We start from the raw sequence: 17,166 nt of genomic DNA on the forward strand, positions 1-17,166 counted from the left end.
ATAAAAATCCAGGTTGGGAAACCAGTTCCACCAGAGGTGCATCTCGGAGGCAGATGATGCTCCAGTGAGATTTCTGGAATTAGGAGGAGGAGATCAGAGAGGGATTCCTGTCTGCACCCACCACCCAGAAGGAAAAGGGGGGGGGACCAAATGGAGGAGAGGTTGACCCCATTGGGGGCTTGGACCCCCTTCCCTGCCCCCTCTTTTTCGAAGAGGAGGGAGGATCCTGGCGCTTGCTCATGGCACCCACACACAAATACACTTCGTGCCACCCCAGCGGCTCAGGAATAAACAAGATACCAGCCTGCGGCCAGATGTGAGCGAAAACATTTTGGACTTTGTCTGGGCAAGAAGAACCGTGTTGTTTTCATCCCAAAATTAAACCTAGGTGTCACTCCGACCTGAGCCTGTTTTTCTTCACGTTCTCCTTTTTTAAAAAAAAAATATTTTTTTTTTATTAGATATCAATATTAAAAATACATTTAGAACATTGATTAGACTTATACTCACATGACATAACATACAAACAGAGCAAAAAAGAAAAAAGGAATGAGAAAAACAAAATAAAGAGAAATAAATAAAAAGAAAATTCAACTTCTAAATCTTTTCTTTTTACATCAAACTTTACTGTTGTCGTATTTCATACGGTTAAACTGTATTTCTTTTAGTTTTTTACTTTCAATATATTTCCTTATTAATATCAGTATTTCAATATCTACATGTTATATATTACAATCAACATGCAAACATTATTATTACCCATTCCCTAATTCTCTCTCTCTATCAATATTTTTACTCTACAAACTTCTCGTTTCCTTTTTCTCCATCCAGCTATAGAACATATTCCAGCCTTCATCGAATTGTGTCTTCTTTGTTGTTCAATGTATGTTAAATTTGTCCAGTTCTGCACACTAATATATTTTTTAATAATAGTCCTATTGCTCGGTATTTTGTTCTGTTTCCAATATTGTGCCATTACTATTCTTATTGCTGTAAGAATGTGTTGAGCAATGTACAGTATTTTGGGGTTAAGGTGGCAATGTTTTTGTGACCAGAAGGTGGCAGTGTTTTCATCAGTTTTTTCTGCTCCCATTGGCAGCTTCGATGCTCCACCCAGAAGTTTCCACCAATCAACAGGGATCCTCGATTTGACATTTCCCCCCCCACTAGGAATTCTGGGAGTTGTAGTTGATCTTGAGTGCTACCTAGAAACTGCATTATTGGACATAATTTAGAAATAATCAATGATCAAAGGCTGGATTCGCATAAATAAGGTTCAGGAAGGGAGTGTTTTTAATAAGAAAGTGAACCCAAGAACAAGGGGGCAAAATCTGAGATTAGTTGGGGGATAGATTAGGAAATATTATTTGATTGAAAGAGTAGTAGATGCTTGGAACAAACTTCCAGCAGACGTGGTTGGTAAATCCACAGTAACTGACTTTAAACATGCCTGGGATTAACATAGATCCATCCTAAGATAAAAAATACAGGAAATACTATAAGGGCAGACTAGATGGACCAGGAGGTCTTTTCCTGCCGTCAATCTTCTATGTTGCTATGAATTAAAGCACAAGCTGAACCATAAATAAGTATAACGAGATAACACGTGACGCGACAAACCATGGCATACAATGCACAACTTAGAAACCTAGAAGATCGGCGGCAGAAAAAGACCTCCTGGTCCATCTAGTCTGCCCTTATGCTATTTTCTGTATTTTATCTTAGGATGGATCTATGTTTGGCCCAGTCATGTTTAAATTCAGTTACTGTGGATTTACCAACCACGTCTGCTGGAAGTTTGTTCCAAGGATCTACTACCCTTTCAGTAAAATAATATTTTCTCATGTTGCTTTTGATCTTTCCCCCAACTAACTTCAGATTCTGCCCCCTTGTTCTTAGGTTCACTTTCCTATTAAAAACACTTCCCTCCTGGACCTTATTTAACCCTTTAATATATTTAAATGTTTCGATCATGTCCCCCCTTTCCCTTCTGTCCTCCAGACTCTACAGATTGAGTTCATGAAGTCTTTCCTGATACGTTTTATGCTTAAGACCTTCCACCATTCTTGTAGCCCGTCAAAGTTCTCTCTGGATGAGGGAGCTGGCTCAAACCAAGTGTACATCAATATTTATCACCCATGGCTGCTTGAAGATGGGTGGACTTCAACTCCCAGAATTCCCCAGCCAGAATTCGGGTAACTGAAGTCCACCCATCTTTAAACAGCCAAGGTTGAGCACCATTTAAAAGGATTTAAATCTTTTTTGGAAGAAAACAAGCAAGTGGGACACCACCAAGCAGGCCAATCTTTCAATAGTTATTTTATTTTAACATCTCTGGTTTTAATTACAGACAGTAAAATAGCTCAGTAGGGAGGAGGGCGAGTGGCAAAAGAAATCCTGCATGTATATAAAAACCCTCCAGAGTCGGCATGGAGAAAAATAATAATAATAATAATAATACAACAACACCAAAGTGCTTGTCATCTATTCACTTGCTTCTCTTCTCAGCCACAAAAGTAAAAAAATAAAGGAAGCTGTAACGAGATATTCCAGGGCAAGAAGGAGCAGGGGGGGTGGGCAAGGGGTGTCTTCACCCCCCTTCCCAGTTCTGTGACTCCCCAGCCCCCCGTGGCCCCCTCTTTTGTCACAAGAAGAGAACTTGGAGAGGGAGGGAGGGAGGGAGGGAGAGAAAAAAGGGAAGGGAGGAAAGAGAAGGAAGAAAGGAAAGAAGATAAAAGGAGAAGCAAATGAAAAGGGGAGGGACAAAAAAGGAAAAGAAAAAGGAGGGAAGGGAGGGAGGGAAAGGAGGAAGAAAAATGGAAAGAGGGAAAGGAAGGAGGAAGAAAAAGGAGGAGAGAAGGAAAACGAAGGGAAGAAGGAAGGGAGGTCGCTGTCTACCCAGTGGTAGACTCTGTGGGTCCCGGTTGTGTACGTTGTGTGTGTCTATTTTGTGTGTGTGTGTTCTTTCCTCTCTCCAAAAGGAACAAAAGCCGGTGAGATTTCCAAGCTGCCGAAACATCTTCTAGTCAAAGAATCCAGCTGTGCCGAGACATATCGGAGAGGCTTCTACTCCAAGCTATCGAATGAAGGGGGCACAAGGCTTAGGCACCAGGGGGGGGGGGGGGAAAGGGGGGGGAATTGGGATGACCCTGAATTGACCAGGATAGCAAACAAGGAAGGGCCTCTCTCTTGAGGAGGGGTCCTGGGACGTTGGGCGCCAGAGCTGCATTGTGTGAAGATCTGGAGAAGATCCCAAGGGGGCTTCTTGGTTCTTCACCCAAGCCCAGGACTAACCTTTAGGGCAGAAGTCCCCAAACTTGGCCGCTTTCAGACTTGTGGACTTCAAGTTAAAGTCCACAAGTCTCAAAGCGGTCAAGTTTGGGGACTTCTGGTTTAAGGGGTGCAAGGATGCATCAGGATACAGATGTTGGTCAGTATCACAGATGTTGGAGATCCGGTCTTTTTTCCTTCCTCTCTGCCAAGATGGATCAAGGTTTCTCAACTTGGCCAACTTTGGGTTGGGTGGACTTCAACTCCCAGGATGCCCCAGCCGGCAAACACTGATTGGAGGAATCCTGGGAGTTGAAGTCCACCAGCTTTGAGGTTGAGAAAAAATGTCGATTGAAGGGAATTGAATGTGTGGATGGAGGGGTGGGGACTCATTCATCCATATGTTCCTCTTTGGAATGCCCCCCCCCCTTGTCTCTTTTGCCCCCCCTTGTCCCCCCCCCCCCCCAAGGCTCAGAACGTATTTTCTGGATTTCGGCTCTGATCGACGCAACGGAGGAAGGAAGGAAGGTCGGGAGGGTAGAGGAAAACTCCCAATTTGGAGACTTTTTTGGGGGGGCTCATAAGCAAGCCCACCTACTCATTTCCCCCCCTGGAGGGGTTTCTCCTTTCTCTGCAGGGAAAGGAAGGCAGTCAGGACTACGGAAAAGGAAAAGCCACAGGCGAGAAGCTAGGGAATAAATACAGTCTTCCAAAATATATAATTTTCCCCCTCCCCCGTTTTTTTAAAAAATCCTTTTTTGTTTCGACTGGCAGGTGCCTCCCACAGGTGAGAGCGCTCCAGGTGAGCGAGCGCAAGGAAAGAACCACTTGGGGGGGGGGGTGTCCCACACCTGCTCTGTTCAGGCAAAGGAGGCTCCCAACTCAACCCTGGCATGGAATTTATTTTTTTCTCCGTCCATCGGCTGCCCCCATCCCGCCCCCCCGTCCACGACACAGTCCTGCTCCGTAGTGAAGGCTGATGTTGGGAGAAATTATTATTTTTTTAAAAAAGAAAAAAAAGAAAGGGGGGGAAAAACCTCCAAAATCACGGTGGCTGCCCGGTGTGAGTGGACGTCCAGGCGGTCAGTGGAGGGGAAAGGGGCCGGTCAGCGGAGGCGAAAGGCGGCTTATAGCATCCCCATCTGCAGCAGCGAGTTGGCGTAAACCATGGGCTTGATGTTCGGATGAGGCTGAGGGAGGAAGGAAGGAGAGAGGAAAGAAGGAAGGAAGGGAGGAGAAAAAAAGGAAGGGAGGAGGATAGGAAGAAAGGGAGGGAGGGAATAAAGGAGGAGGAAGCCAGGATGGAAGAATGGAAGAATAAGGAAAAAGAAAGTAATAGAGAAGGAAGGAAGGAAGGAGCAAGGGAAGGGGGGGAAGGAAACAGGGAACAAAGAATGGAGGAATTGAGAAAAAAAGGAAGTAATAAAGAGAAAATGAAGGAAGGAATAGAGGGAGAGAGGGAAAGAAGAAAGGATGGAAGGATAAAGAAAAAAGGAACAAAAGAATAGAGAGAGAAGGAAGGGAAGGAAGAGAACAGGAAGGAGGAAAGAAAACAAAAAAGGAAAGAAGAAAAGGAAGGAAGAATAGAGAGAACAGGAAGGAAGGAAGACAAGATAGGGACGGAAAGAGAGAGAGGAAGAACAGAGGGAAAAAATGAAAGAAAAATCCATTGCGCCCCCCACTTCTCCTCCCAGGCTGCCTCCCCAAGATGCCCAAGCCCCCTCCTCACTCCAGAAGGCCGGACTCACCACTGCTGTGAACTGGTGGAACTCTGGCCGCAGGTCCGAGCCTTGCAAATGGATGTAGGCCCCCTTGTTACCCATCTGGTCACTGGCAAAAGAGGGAGGGGGGGGGGGGAAAGAGTTTGGCCGGCTGGTCTCAAAACCGCCGGGGGAGAGGGCAGGGAGAGACCAGAGGGTCCAGCTTTCTTCACTCCAGAACCCATTTAAGGGGGGACCCATCCCACTCCCAGACTCACCAGTAATTGGGGGCCGAGAAAACCGTGACGCACTTCCCGTCGTGAGCCACCTCGTATCCTTCGGGCTTCACCTCGTGACTCCGGATGATGTAGTCCAGGTGGTTACTTTCCAGGAAACTCTTGGTGACGTCGGGACCGAACTGGCAGCTCACGCCCCGCTTACTGACCGACCGGCCGCTCTGAAAGAGAGGGAAGGGACGAAACGTTGACCGTGTCCGGTCAAGGAGACAAGAGCGAGCTGTTAACAACTGTGAATCAGGCCAAAAGGAAGGTCTTTTATGAACAGTGGCTACTCACTGTTAGATTAGCTCTGCAATCTCTTTGCATTGTAGTCATGTATTATAGCTAAAATGTGTTTATTTATTTATTTATTGGATTTGTATGCCGCCCCTCTCCGGAGACTTGGAGCGGCTAACAACAACAATAAAGCAGTGTACAATAGTACTCTGATGTTAGAAACAATTAAGAAACCCATTAATATAAAAAACCAAACATACATACAGACATACCATGCATAGAATTGTAAAGGCCTAGGGGGAAGAGGGTCTCAATTCCCCCATGCCTGACAGCAGAGGTGGGTTTTAAGCAGCTTACGAAAGGCAAGGAGGGTGGGGGCAATTCTAATCTTTGGGGCGAGTTGTTCGAGGGCCGGGGCCGCCACAGAGAAGGCTCTTCCCCTGGGTCCCGCCAAGCGATATTCTTTAGTTTAGATTTGATATCTTTGTTTACTGATTATGACAACTGGTAAGAAAGATTTGTACTTGGTAATATTTGGATGGTTATTCTGACTTATTATGTGTATGATTTTAGACTGTTTATCTGAATGTGTTATTTCTCAAAGGAAACTTTAGTTCACGTTAATATATTTGTGCGTGGCTGAGTAGTTATTCACAACAACTTTAATTGGACTTCCACGCGTGGTCTTTTGTGCCTAACACAAGCCAAGATTTTAGGGATGAGATGGGGCTCTGATGACACCAAGAGCTGAACACGAACTTGAAAGACGCCTGGGATGCCAAAAATGGACTCACCTGAGGTTGGGGATCTGACCACAACAGGTCACACATGGGACCTGCCCAAGAGACGAGGTCAAGCGAAGAGAACAACGAAGGGAGGAAAAAAACACAAAACAGAACATTAAAGATCCATCCTTGACCATACCAAACTTTTCGCTAAATCTCACTTGGGTTTTGCTCATCTACCAAGAACCCAGATCTCGAGATACTTTGATCTAGCAAAGCTTCTGCTGAGGCAAATCCGAAACACACAAGAGGCCAGAGACATGGACCCACAAAAACCACCTGGGGTTAAAGTTCAAAGGTTTCCTTCAAAGGGAAAGGGGGGACACAATCAAAACATTTAAATATGTTCAAGGGTTCAATAAGGTTCAGGAGGGAAGTGTTTTCAATAGGAAAGTGAAGAACAAGGGGGCGCAATCTGAGGTTTGTTGGGGGGAAAGATCAGAAGCAACGGGAGAAAATATTATTTGATTGAAAGAGGAGCAGATGCTTGGAACAAACTCCCAGCAGACATGGTTGGCAAATCCACAGGAGCTGAATTTAAAAATGCCTGGGAGAAACATAGATCCATCGTAAGATAAAATACAGGAAATAGTAGAAGGGCAGACTAGATGGACCAGGAGGACTTTTTATGCTGTCAATCTTCTATGTTTCCTTCGCTTCCTCCTGAGAACCTGGACAAGACCGTCACCCACGATGGTTGTGCAACTTGGGAAATGAGATCCAAAGGGGGTTGGGGAACGTGGACCCCAAGTTTGTTTCTTAGGCAAATGGGGGGCCCACCTGGGCAGGAGGCACCTTATCCAGCTATATCCTCCATCTTCTTCTCCATCAAGACTTCTGCTCACCTGAGTCTGGAGGCTGACGATTCCTCTCAATCTTCCTGATATCGTCTAACATGACGCCGTCTTCACTGAAGAGTCCACCATGCATTATCTGGTTGGGGGGGAGAGGAGCCCTAAAGTCAGAGAGGTGGGGGCCACCAGCCATCCTATCACCCAGGCGTCCACTGCATGTTGGGTTGGCAATGTATTGGGGCTGCAGGTGTTGTAGACTGCCACAAGAGGGAGCTAGAGCTTATTTCTCTGAGTCACCCTCTCTGTTTCTCACTGTTAGATTGGCTCTGCAATCTCTCTGCATTGTAGTCATGTATAACAGCTAAATTGTGTTTAGGTTCAATTATGAGAAAGACAACGAAAGAAAGACTTTATACTTGGTAATATTTGGATTGTTATTCTGGCTTTAGACTGTTTATCTGAATATGTTATTTCTCCAAGGAAACTTGAATTCAAGTTAGTATATCTCTCAATCTAAACGTGTGCGTGCACACCCTTGGTAAACAAGGATTACTCTGCTCATACATAACACACACACACCCGTCCCCCTTACCAACACTTTCCCATTGAGGCAATGCACCAGGGGCAACCACTCGAAGACCTCGCTGAAGAGCTCAAACATCTGAGCCGTGTACTTGGCCTTGACCTCGCCCTCGAACCCGTAGATCTGGTTCATGTTGTCCGTTTCGTGGTTTCCTGGAGAAGGAGGAGGAAGAGAGGAATCAGGAGGCACCGGGGTTAGAAAAGGGGGACGGAGCTACTAGGGAGGGGGAAGCCCACCCTCCGGCCCCTGCAAATCTTCGGAGGACCCCAGGCTTACCGCGGAGCAAGTGGAAATGATCGGGATATAGCAGCTTGAATCCAAAGAGGGTTAGTATCACCTCCACCGAGAAGGATCCGCGGTCCACAAAATCCCCGTTGAACAGCTGAGGTGGGGCGGCTTGTTCAGGGAAATAACACGGGAAATCGGATCATCCTTTCTTCCGTTTCCTCCCTTTGTTTCCTTCTTCCTTCCCTTCCTTGTTTTCCTCCTTTCCTTTCCCTTTCCTTCTTCCCTTCCTTCCCTTCTTCCTTTCTTTCTTTTTCCTCCTTCCTTCCTTTCCCCTTCCCCTTCCTTCCCTCCTCTCCTTCCTCCCTTCCCTTTCCTCCCCTTTCTTTCCTTCCTTTTCCCGTTTCCTTCTTCCCTTCTTTCTCTTTCCTCCTTCCTTCCTTGTTCTCCCTTCCTTCTTTTCCCCTTCCTTTTCCTTTTCTTCCTCCCTTTCCTCCTCTCCTTCCTCCCTTTCCTTCTTTTTCCCCTTCCCCTCCTTTCCTTTCTTCCTTTTTCTCCTTCTTTTCTTCCGTTTCCCCCTTTCCTTTTTTAATCCTTCCCTTTTTTCCTTTCTTCCCTTCTCTTCCTTTCCTTCTTCCCCTTCCCTTCCTTCTTTTCCTCCTTCCCTTCCTTGTCCCAGAAGCTCCACAGCTGCCCTCCTCTTCAAGAAGCCGCCCATGCCCAGAGCCCCCAACCCCCCCAACAAGCATCCCCCTCCTTCCCAGAAAAGATACATAGGGGTTGTCTTCGGAGGGCAGCCCATTCAGCTCGAATATATTCAGGAGGTCATAGTATTGTCCGTGGGTGTCGCCGCAGACGGTAATTCTCTCCGTCTGGTTGGAAGGAGAAGGAAGGAGACAGAGGAGTCAGCAGAGGTCACAAGATGAATCAGAGAGGAGCCGGTTGGGTTTTTTCCTCTCCTTAATCACCGGGATCATTCTTTTCGCCTCTCGTGGTCTGACTAAGAGCCTGGGGGCCCCGAGCGAATTCATAAAGGGACCCAGGAAAAACCTCTCCGGCGCTTCCAAGGAGAACATCAAAGGCTTTGCGCGGCTTTGCCAGACGAAAATGACCCCGATTCCAGGCAGATAAGAAAGCCGCAGGGGATTGGGCCCAGCTCAGCCCAGGCTCTCCTGTATCAGCTGAGCCAGGCCAAGCAGGCGCACCTGTGCGCGGCGGTGACACTAATGCACCTCGCTTAATTACAGGGTCCCCGTCACCGCCACCAGCCCTCTCACCCCCCCCCTCCAGCTCCAAAGAGGTGAATTAGTTCCTTGGGGAAGGGATTGTTTGGGGTTAGCGCTGGGGAAGGGGAGACCCTTGGAGGGAGGGGCCTGGGGGACAGGTACGCAAGATGAAAGAACCTAAGGAGAGCCATGCGGAATCGAGCCAAAGTCCATCGAGTCCAGCATTCTGGGTCCCACCGAGGCCCACACTGGACTAAAGAGTCTTTATATCCCAAGTGGTGGGAACCAGAGGAGACTCATGGCTACAAGATGGAATTATTTTCATTTTTCTAAACACTTTTTTTTCTCGTTGCTTTTTAACCCCGTGAGTGCCACCCCAGGTTGCAACTCTGAAACGGGCAGGCAGTGTTGGTGGGTGCAATCGGAATAGACCAACAGAGACACACAACCTCCGGTAGGAAGACGCCTCTTACCTCTTTTAGCGTGGTTTCTACGAGGGTGGGGAGTTTTGATAGCACCTCTTTCATCTGTACCAGAATCTGTGGGAAGGAAAGGAGGAGTGGTTGACAGACAGGAAAGGGGGACAGAATATACTGGGCTGGAGAGCAGAGGTCTTTTATCTATCTATCCTATCTATCTATCCTATCTATCTATCCTATCTATCTATCCTATCTATCTATCCTATCTATCTATCCTATCTATCTATCTGTCTGTCTGTCTGTCTATCTATCTACAATATCTCTTTCATCTATCTATCTACCTACCTACCTACCTACCTATCCATCTATCTACAATATATATATATATATATATATATATATATATATCTCATCTCTCTCCAATATATCTCTCTCTCTCACCTATCTATCTATCTATCTATCTATCTATCTATCTATCCTATCTATCTATATCTATCCATCCATCTATCTATCTACCTATCTATCTACCTATCTCTCTCTCTCTCATCTATCTACAATATCTCTCTCATCTATCTATCTATCTATCGCTCTCTCTCTCTCATCTATCCATCCATCTATCCATCTATCTACCTATTTACCTATCTTTCTCTCTCATCTCTCTACAATATATATATATATATATATCATCTCCCTCTCTCTCTCTCTCTCATCTCTCTCTCTCATCTCTCTACCTATCTATCTACCTATCTATCTCTCTCTCTTATCTCTCTATCTATCCTATCTCTCTCTCCCTCTCTCTCTCATCTCTCTACAATCTCTCTCTTCTCTCTCTCTCTCAGTGACTGTCCTCCTCCTCCTCTTCTTCTTCCTCCTCCTCCCACCCAAATTCCGAGCTTTTATTTCTTTCCTAATGGGTTTGCACACATTATTTGCTTTTACATTGATTCCTACGGGAAAAATGGCTTCATCTTAAGAAGGTTTCTACCTGGTCACAGAACGAAAGAAGTTCTTAAGTAGAGGCACCACTGTATTCAGTGAGAATATTTCATTCATTCAGATCCAGGATGTGTTCTTGGAGGGCTCCCTTTCTTTTATTTTTGAGCAGTATCACTGCCATTTTAATACGTCTGCAGGGGTTGTGCAATTTGCAAGGGGCAGCCTTTCTGGCACGACGCGTTTAACGACGGCGCCATCCGCTTCACCGTCGTAGCGATTTGCTTAACGGGAAACACGGTTGCCAAACGGAGTCACGGGACCACCGGGTCCCAGCTGAGGTCGCAAGTCGAGGACCATCTGGGTAGCAGGAACCGAGGAAGGGGCAGCAACTCACCTGATATGCGCATTTCCGATGCAGCTTCTTCTGGTCCTTGTACCACTGCATCAGTTCCTTCATGAAGTCCAAGGTCACTTTCCCGTTGTCCAGTTTCGGCCCGCTGTACTCGTCCTCGATGGCTGCAGGAGAGCATTTAGCATTTATATACCACTTCATATTGCTTTGACAGCCCTACGGTTTACAGAAGCGGCATATTTGCCCCCAACAATCTTTATTTATCTATCTATCTATCTATCTATCTATCTATCTATCTATCTATCTATCTATCTATCTATCTATCTATTTATTTATTGGATTTGTATGCCGCCCCTCTCCGCAGACTCGGGGCGGCTAACAACAATGATAAAAGAAACAACATGTAACAATCCAATTTAATAAAACAACTAAAAACCCTTATTATAAAAACCAAACATACACACAAACATACCATGCATAACTTGTAATGGCCTAGGGGAAGAAATATCCTAACTCCCCCATGCCTGGCGACAAAGGTGGGTCTTGAGTAATTTGCGACAGACAAAGAGGGTGGGGGCCGTTCTAATCTCTGAGGGGGAGTTGATTCCAGAGGGCCGGGGCCGCCACAGAGAAGGCTCTTCCCCTGGGGCCCACCAAACGACATTGTCTGGTCGACAGGACCCGGAGAAGGCCAACTCTGTGGGACCTTATCGGCCGCTGGGATTCGTGCGGTAGAAGGCGGATCCGGATATAGAGTTAAACTGGGTCCTCATTTGACCCACCCCGCAGTACCTTACAGTTGGGGTTGGCAATATATAAACAAGCGGATAATGGATGCTTGTATGTATTGAAACACTGTGGCTTTGGTGTACAATTGGTTGCAAAAAATAAGAAGAACAGAGAACAACTAGTTCCTGTTTACATTGGAAAAAGGAATTTTACCAAAATTAAAGTTAAGACCTTTTTTCCTTAACCCAAACATGCCACAATATATATATAGACTAGAATTGTTTTTAAACTTTCTTTTGTAGACTATTAGATTTAATAAATGGTCTATCTATAAGGGACGGAAAAATACATTTATAAAACCTATATAAAATTTTATATTGTTCTTATTCTTCATTGCTATTATCGCTTCCTTTTTACTTTCAAAGTTTTGTGATGCTCTTTTGTTGTAACTTTAAAATGGAAAGAGATACTAATATTTCTGTTTGTTACTAAGAAATATAGAGTTAATTTAGGAAAGCGTGAAAAATATAGATGTGGCAATCCGCAAGTTAAATATTATGTTGTAAATTTACAAAATATAATAAGGAAAGAAGGAGAGAGCAGAATATTTCTCCAATTGTCATTTTATTTTATTTTTGTCATTCTAGATTTCTTTTTACTTTTTATTTTCTGTATTTTGTCCTTTCTTTTCAAATGTGTACATACTTGTCTTTGATTTCTGTTTTGTATTGTGCATTCCTTAATAAAAATTCAATAAATTAAGAGTCAGTGTAGGAAATTGCCACAAGGGGGAGCCAGAAGTGTGATTCTCTCTCTCTCTCTGTGTCTGTTATTTCTCTGTTTGGTGTTGCTGATTCATTGTGACTGCTGTAGTAAAAGCTGTGTGTTCGACGATACTACATAGTACAGGGGACCCCGTTAAGTTTCCCAAAAATGACATACGCCCCCACCTCTCCTGCCCCAACTCACTCATATTCTCAATGTCCAGAGAATCGACCACCGACCGCTTGTGCTCATCGCTGGCAATGGCGCGCTCGAAGGCTTTCTGCTTCACAATCTTGTTGCATTCCTGATACTTCATCTTGGCATCCTTATCGTTTGGTTTCACCTTGACCACCTGGGGCGGGCAGGGGAGGAAAGGTAGAGGAAGGGGAGGCCCGGATCAGTTTCACCCTTCCGACCCACCTTTTGGGCTGCTGTGAGGGGTAGAGGAACGGTCCTGGGCCACGCATAACAATATAGGATAAGAGTTAATGTGCATAAATAACGCGGTCCTCAACATACAATAATAATAATAATAATAATAATAATAATAATAATAATAATAATAATTTATTGGATTTGTATGCCGCCCCTCTCCGCAGACTTGGGGCGGCTAACAACAATGATAAAAAACAACATGTAACAATCCAATTTAATAAAACAACTAAAAACCAAACATACACACAAACATACCATACATAACTTGTAATGGCCTAGGGAAAGGTGGGTCTTGAGCAATTTGCGAAAGACAAGGAGGGTGGGGGCCGTTCTAATCTCTGGGGGGAGTTGATTCCAGAGGGCCGGGGCCGCCACAGAGAAGGCTCTTCCCCTGGGGCCGGCAAACGACATTGTTTGGTCGATGGGACCCGGAGAAGGCCAACTCTGTGGGACCTTATCGGCCGCTGGGATTCGTACGGTAGAAGGCGGTTCCGGATGTATTCTGGCCCAATGCCATGTAGGGCTTTAAAGGTCATTACCAACACTTTGAAGTGTTCATTTAATGACCATTGGAAGTTACAACAGGACGGAGAAAAGTTGACGTAGGATCATTTTTCACAATTACGACCGCTGCAGTAGTGCTATGTGATTAAAGCAAAGTGTTTGCCCAGGTGTGCCTGGTGCACCAGTTGCAGCCCTATCTGGACCAGGAGTCTCTCCTCGCAGTCACTCATGCTCTTATCACCTCACGGCTTGGCTACTGCAATGCGCTCTGCATGGGGCTACCCCTGAAAAGCGTTTGAAGACTACAATTAGTCCAGAACACAGCTGTGCGAGCTGTTGTGGGTGTGCCTAGGTACACCCATGTCACTCCAAAGTTCAGCGAGCTGCAATGGCTCCCAAGCGGCCTCTGGACACAATTTAAGGTGTTGGTCATCACCTATAAAGCCCTACACGGCTAAGGGACAGGCTACTTATGGGACCGTCTCTGCCACATACCCCCCCCAGCAGCCGATCAGGGCCAAAAGGACGAGACAGTGTTGGCTGGCTGGGATTGAAATGGTGGCCTAGAGGTGGCTCTCTCGCCTCACCCTCAGGAGGTTGTGAGTTCGATCCTAGGTAGAGGCAGATATTTCTCTTACCGTCTCGTAATCCCGCAAAGCCGCCTTGAACTTCCCCAAGGCCATGTTGCTGGTCGCTCGGCGGTAGTAGCCTTTGATGTATTTCTTGTCCAGGTCGATGGCCTTGGTGGCGTCGGCCAGGGCGTAGCCATAGCACTCCGTCCGCAGGTAGGCCAAGCTGCGGTTGGCATAATAGATGGCGTTGGTGGGGTTGAGCTCAATGGCCTGCGAGTAATACTTGACGGCGTTCTCATAGTCCTTCACTGTGGGGGAGAGGAAGGAAGGCGGCATGAAAAGAACAGCTCTGTCTGTCTGTCTGATATCTATATCTAACCTCTATCTATCATCCATATACCTACCTACCTACTCTATCTAACCTCTCTGTCTGTCTGTCTGTCTATCTATCTACTTACCTACCTATCTATCTATCATCTATATCTAACATCTATCTACAGTATCTATCTATCTATCTATCTATCTATCTATCTATCTATCTATCTATCTATCTATCTACCTATCTAATCATCTATCTATCTATCTATCTATCTATCTATCTATCTATCTATCTATCTACCTATCTACCTATCTAATCATCTATCTATCTACCTACCTACCTACCATCTATATCTAACCTGTCTATCATCTATATCTAACCTCTACCTACCTACCTACCTATATCTAACATCCATCCATCCATCCTCTATACCTAACCTCTATCTATCTACTGTATCTGTCTGTCTGTCTATCTATCTATCATCTATATCTAACATCTGTCTGTCTGTCTGTCTGTCTGTCTGTCTGTCTGTCTGTCTGTCTGTCTGTCTGTCTGTCTGTCTGTCTATCTATCTATCTATCTATCTATCTATCTATCTATCTATCTATCTCTAACCTCTATCTATCTAAGACTTGTGGACTTCAACTCCCAGAATTCCTCATCCAACTCTGGCAACTTTAAGACTTGTGGACTTCATCTCCCAGATATATAGCTGGCTGGAGAATTCTGGGAGTTGAAGTCCAGAAGTCTTAAAGTTGCCAAGTCTGAAGACCTCTGAGCTAACGGAACCCAGGAGCTGTCTGTTTAGAATGTTTTTGATCGCATGGATTTCGTCCTGAACTCTGGTCTCCAAATCCCCCAGGGCCAAGGGTGTCAGGAACAGAAAAGCAGCACACTGTTGTAGAGACAAAGTTCCTGTGTCACACAACAAGAATCCAGGAAAGCCAGAATGAAATACAAACCAAGAAGATATTAAAATAAAAAACCCTTCTCCCTTCAGGGTATAAGCCACCCCTGGCAAAGGTTAAAAGGCAGCCACACTGCGGCAGTCTTCATCGAAACACACAACCCCGGGGGGCACAAATTAAGCACTAGGCCAGCAAGAAAGGAGATGAATCCACCATCAGAAGTGAATTTTCAAGGGCAACACACAGGAATCTAAGGACAAGGAGTTTCTGGGAGCCTAGTTTGGAGCGATCGCTTCCTGTTGAATCCCCCAAAAGGCAAAAGAAAATAGAATTCGGTTGCTACTTTCTTATTCTGCAACTTTTTCCAATTTGGGGAAGAAAGGACACACATACAGGGAAATGACTCTGTTTTGGCCATCCTACCATCCAAGCAACCTGCTCTAAAAATTGACAGTGGGTCTGGCCGGCTGTTTCATTCACAAAGCTCTACAAATTGCTGATTATAACATATTTAAGTGCTCAATTCTGCAGACTGATCACTGCGCTTTGAAAAGATAATTCTAGTATGTATCTGGACATGTAGCCATATTGTAAAGGCCTCGGGTTCCTTTGCTTGCATGCAATCAACAGAGGTAATTATCATTATTATTATATTATTATCGCGCCTTTATTATAACTATCTGAAGGCAGCGAATGTGCTTAATCCTCTTCCTATTTTCCCCATAGCAACAATTCTGTCAGGTGGTTTGGGCTAAGAGAGCGTCACCCAGCCAGTCTTCATGCCGAAGGCGGAACTAGAACTCGCCACCTCCTGGGGATTGCTCCAAAATCTCCCCGTTGACCTTCATCCTAAAGGTGAGGCTACAACTCCTCGTCTCCTAGGCCAGCACTTGAACCACTAACCAGAGGTCTTCAAACTTGGCAACTTTAAGACTTGTGGACTTCAACTCCCAGAATTCTCCAGCCAGCATAGAATAGCATTCTCCATAGCATAGTGGCTGGAGAATTCTGGGAGTTGAAGTCCACAAGTCTTAAAAGTTGCCATGTTTGAAGACCTCTGCACTAAGCCAAGCTGGCTCTTAACTGGTAATTTATTTATTTATTGGACTTATATGCCGCCCTGAGTCCTCGGAGAAGGACGGCATTTAAGTCAAACAAACAGTCAAGAGAGAGAGAGAGAGGGAAGGCTGGCTGGGGAATTCTGGGAGTTGAAGTCCAGATATCTCCAAGTTGCCAAGGTTGGGAAACACTGGTGTATACAATGACAATAAAGTATTTATTATTATTATTATTTATTATCATCATCATCATCATCATCATCATCACAACCCTGGACTACAAAACCCATCAGGCACAGGGGCAGGGATGATGGGGCCTGGAGTCCAAGCAGCCCACGAGGGATTCCTTCTCCCTAAGCCTGCCAATGGCCCCTTTAGCCCCGCCCCTCCGGAGGCTCCTCCCCTACCGCCGCTGGTCCCGCCCCCGCCGGCTCCACCCACTCCCTGGGCCCCGCCCCCTGCCTCCTCCCCCCCTCTCTTCCCCCCCCCTCTCCCCGCTACCTTTGAAGTAATCGTTCGCCTGCGTCTTGAAGCTTTCGGCTCGCTCGAGCGCCCCCGGCTCCCCTTCCTGCGGCGGCCGCCCGGCGCTGCCTCCTCCGCCGCCCCCGTTGCCGTTCTCCGCCCGCTCGCCCTCCGCCATCGCCGCCGGGCCGTAAAGCGAGGCGCCCTGACAACCAGCCACGGGGGTGGGGGGCTGAGGGGGGAAGAGGGAGAACAGCCGTCAAGCCCGCCCGTCGCAAGCCGCCGCTTAGCGGGAAAAGCGCGCGAGGGCGGAGCTTGCGGCGGAGACGTCAGCGGCGGGCGGGGCCTTGGCGCGCACCGCTCAGGCGCAGAAGCGTCCGCGAGGATCCGCTTCGGGTGGGGGGAAGGGGGGCGGAGCTGGAGGAAGAGGAGGAGGAGGAGGCCTTGCGCCTCACCATAGAGAAGACCGTTTTGGTGAGCTAGAGCGTCGCTTTTTTAAAAGGCGGAGCCAACTTCGGGATAGGGCGGGGTAGGCAAAGTTGGCGCTTCTATGACATGTGGGCTTTAATTCCTGAGCCAATCATGTTAGCTCAGGAGTTCTGGGAGTTG

General features: G+C 46.4%; 1 protein-coding gene across 1 annotated transcript; it reads right to left on the reverse strand.

The window, feature by feature from the left end:
- Positions 1 to 4,152: 4,152 nt before the first annotated feature.
- Positions 4,153 to 16,816, reverse strand: PPP5C (protein phosphatase 5 catalytic subunit). The gene is made up of 13 exons (XM_070763876.1): positions 16,597 to 16,816; positions 13,877 to 14,118; positions 12,504 to 12,651; positions 10,848 to 10,969; positions 9,572 to 9,637; positions 8,646 to 8,744; positions 7,924 to 8,029; positions 7,657 to 7,799; positions 7,116 to 7,203; positions 6,280 to 6,320; positions 5,249 to 5,427; positions 5,019 to 5,100; positions 4,153 to 4,460 (listed from the first exon to the last, which is right to left on the reverse strand). Exons 1-13 carry the CDS (start codon positions 16,733 to 16,735, stop codon positions 4,398 to 4,400), a joined length of 1,518 nt encoding a protein of 505 aa, XP_070619977.1. The 5' UTR covers positions 16,736 to 16,816; the 3' UTR covers positions 4,153 to 4,397.
- Positions 16,817 to 17,166: the final 350 nt, after the last annotated feature.

Source organism: Erythrolamprus reginae, chromosome 11, assembly GCF_031021105.1.
Source record: "Erythrolamprus reginae isolate rEryReg1 chromosome 11, rEryReg1.hap1, whole genome shotgun sequence".
Lineage (NCBI taxonomy): Eukaryota > Metazoa > Chordata > Lepidosauria > Squamata > Dipsadidae > Erythrolamprus > Erythrolamprus reginae.

Bases quoted from the DNA above. Each gene is read 5' to 3' on its own strand.
- PPP5C (XM_070763876.1), bottom strand. From the start codon at position 16,735: ATGGCGGAGGGCGAGCGGGCGGAGAACGGCAACGGGGGCGGCGGAGGA. The intron at 7,800-7,923 runs GTAAGCCTGGGG...CTCCTTCTCCAG, and splicing joins TCATTTCCACTTGCTCCGCG to GAAACCACGAAACGGACAAC. The intron at 6,321-7,115 runs GTGAGCAGAAGT...TCTCTTGGGCAG, and splicing joins TCGTCAGCCTCCAGACTCAG to GTCCCATGTGTGACCTGTTG.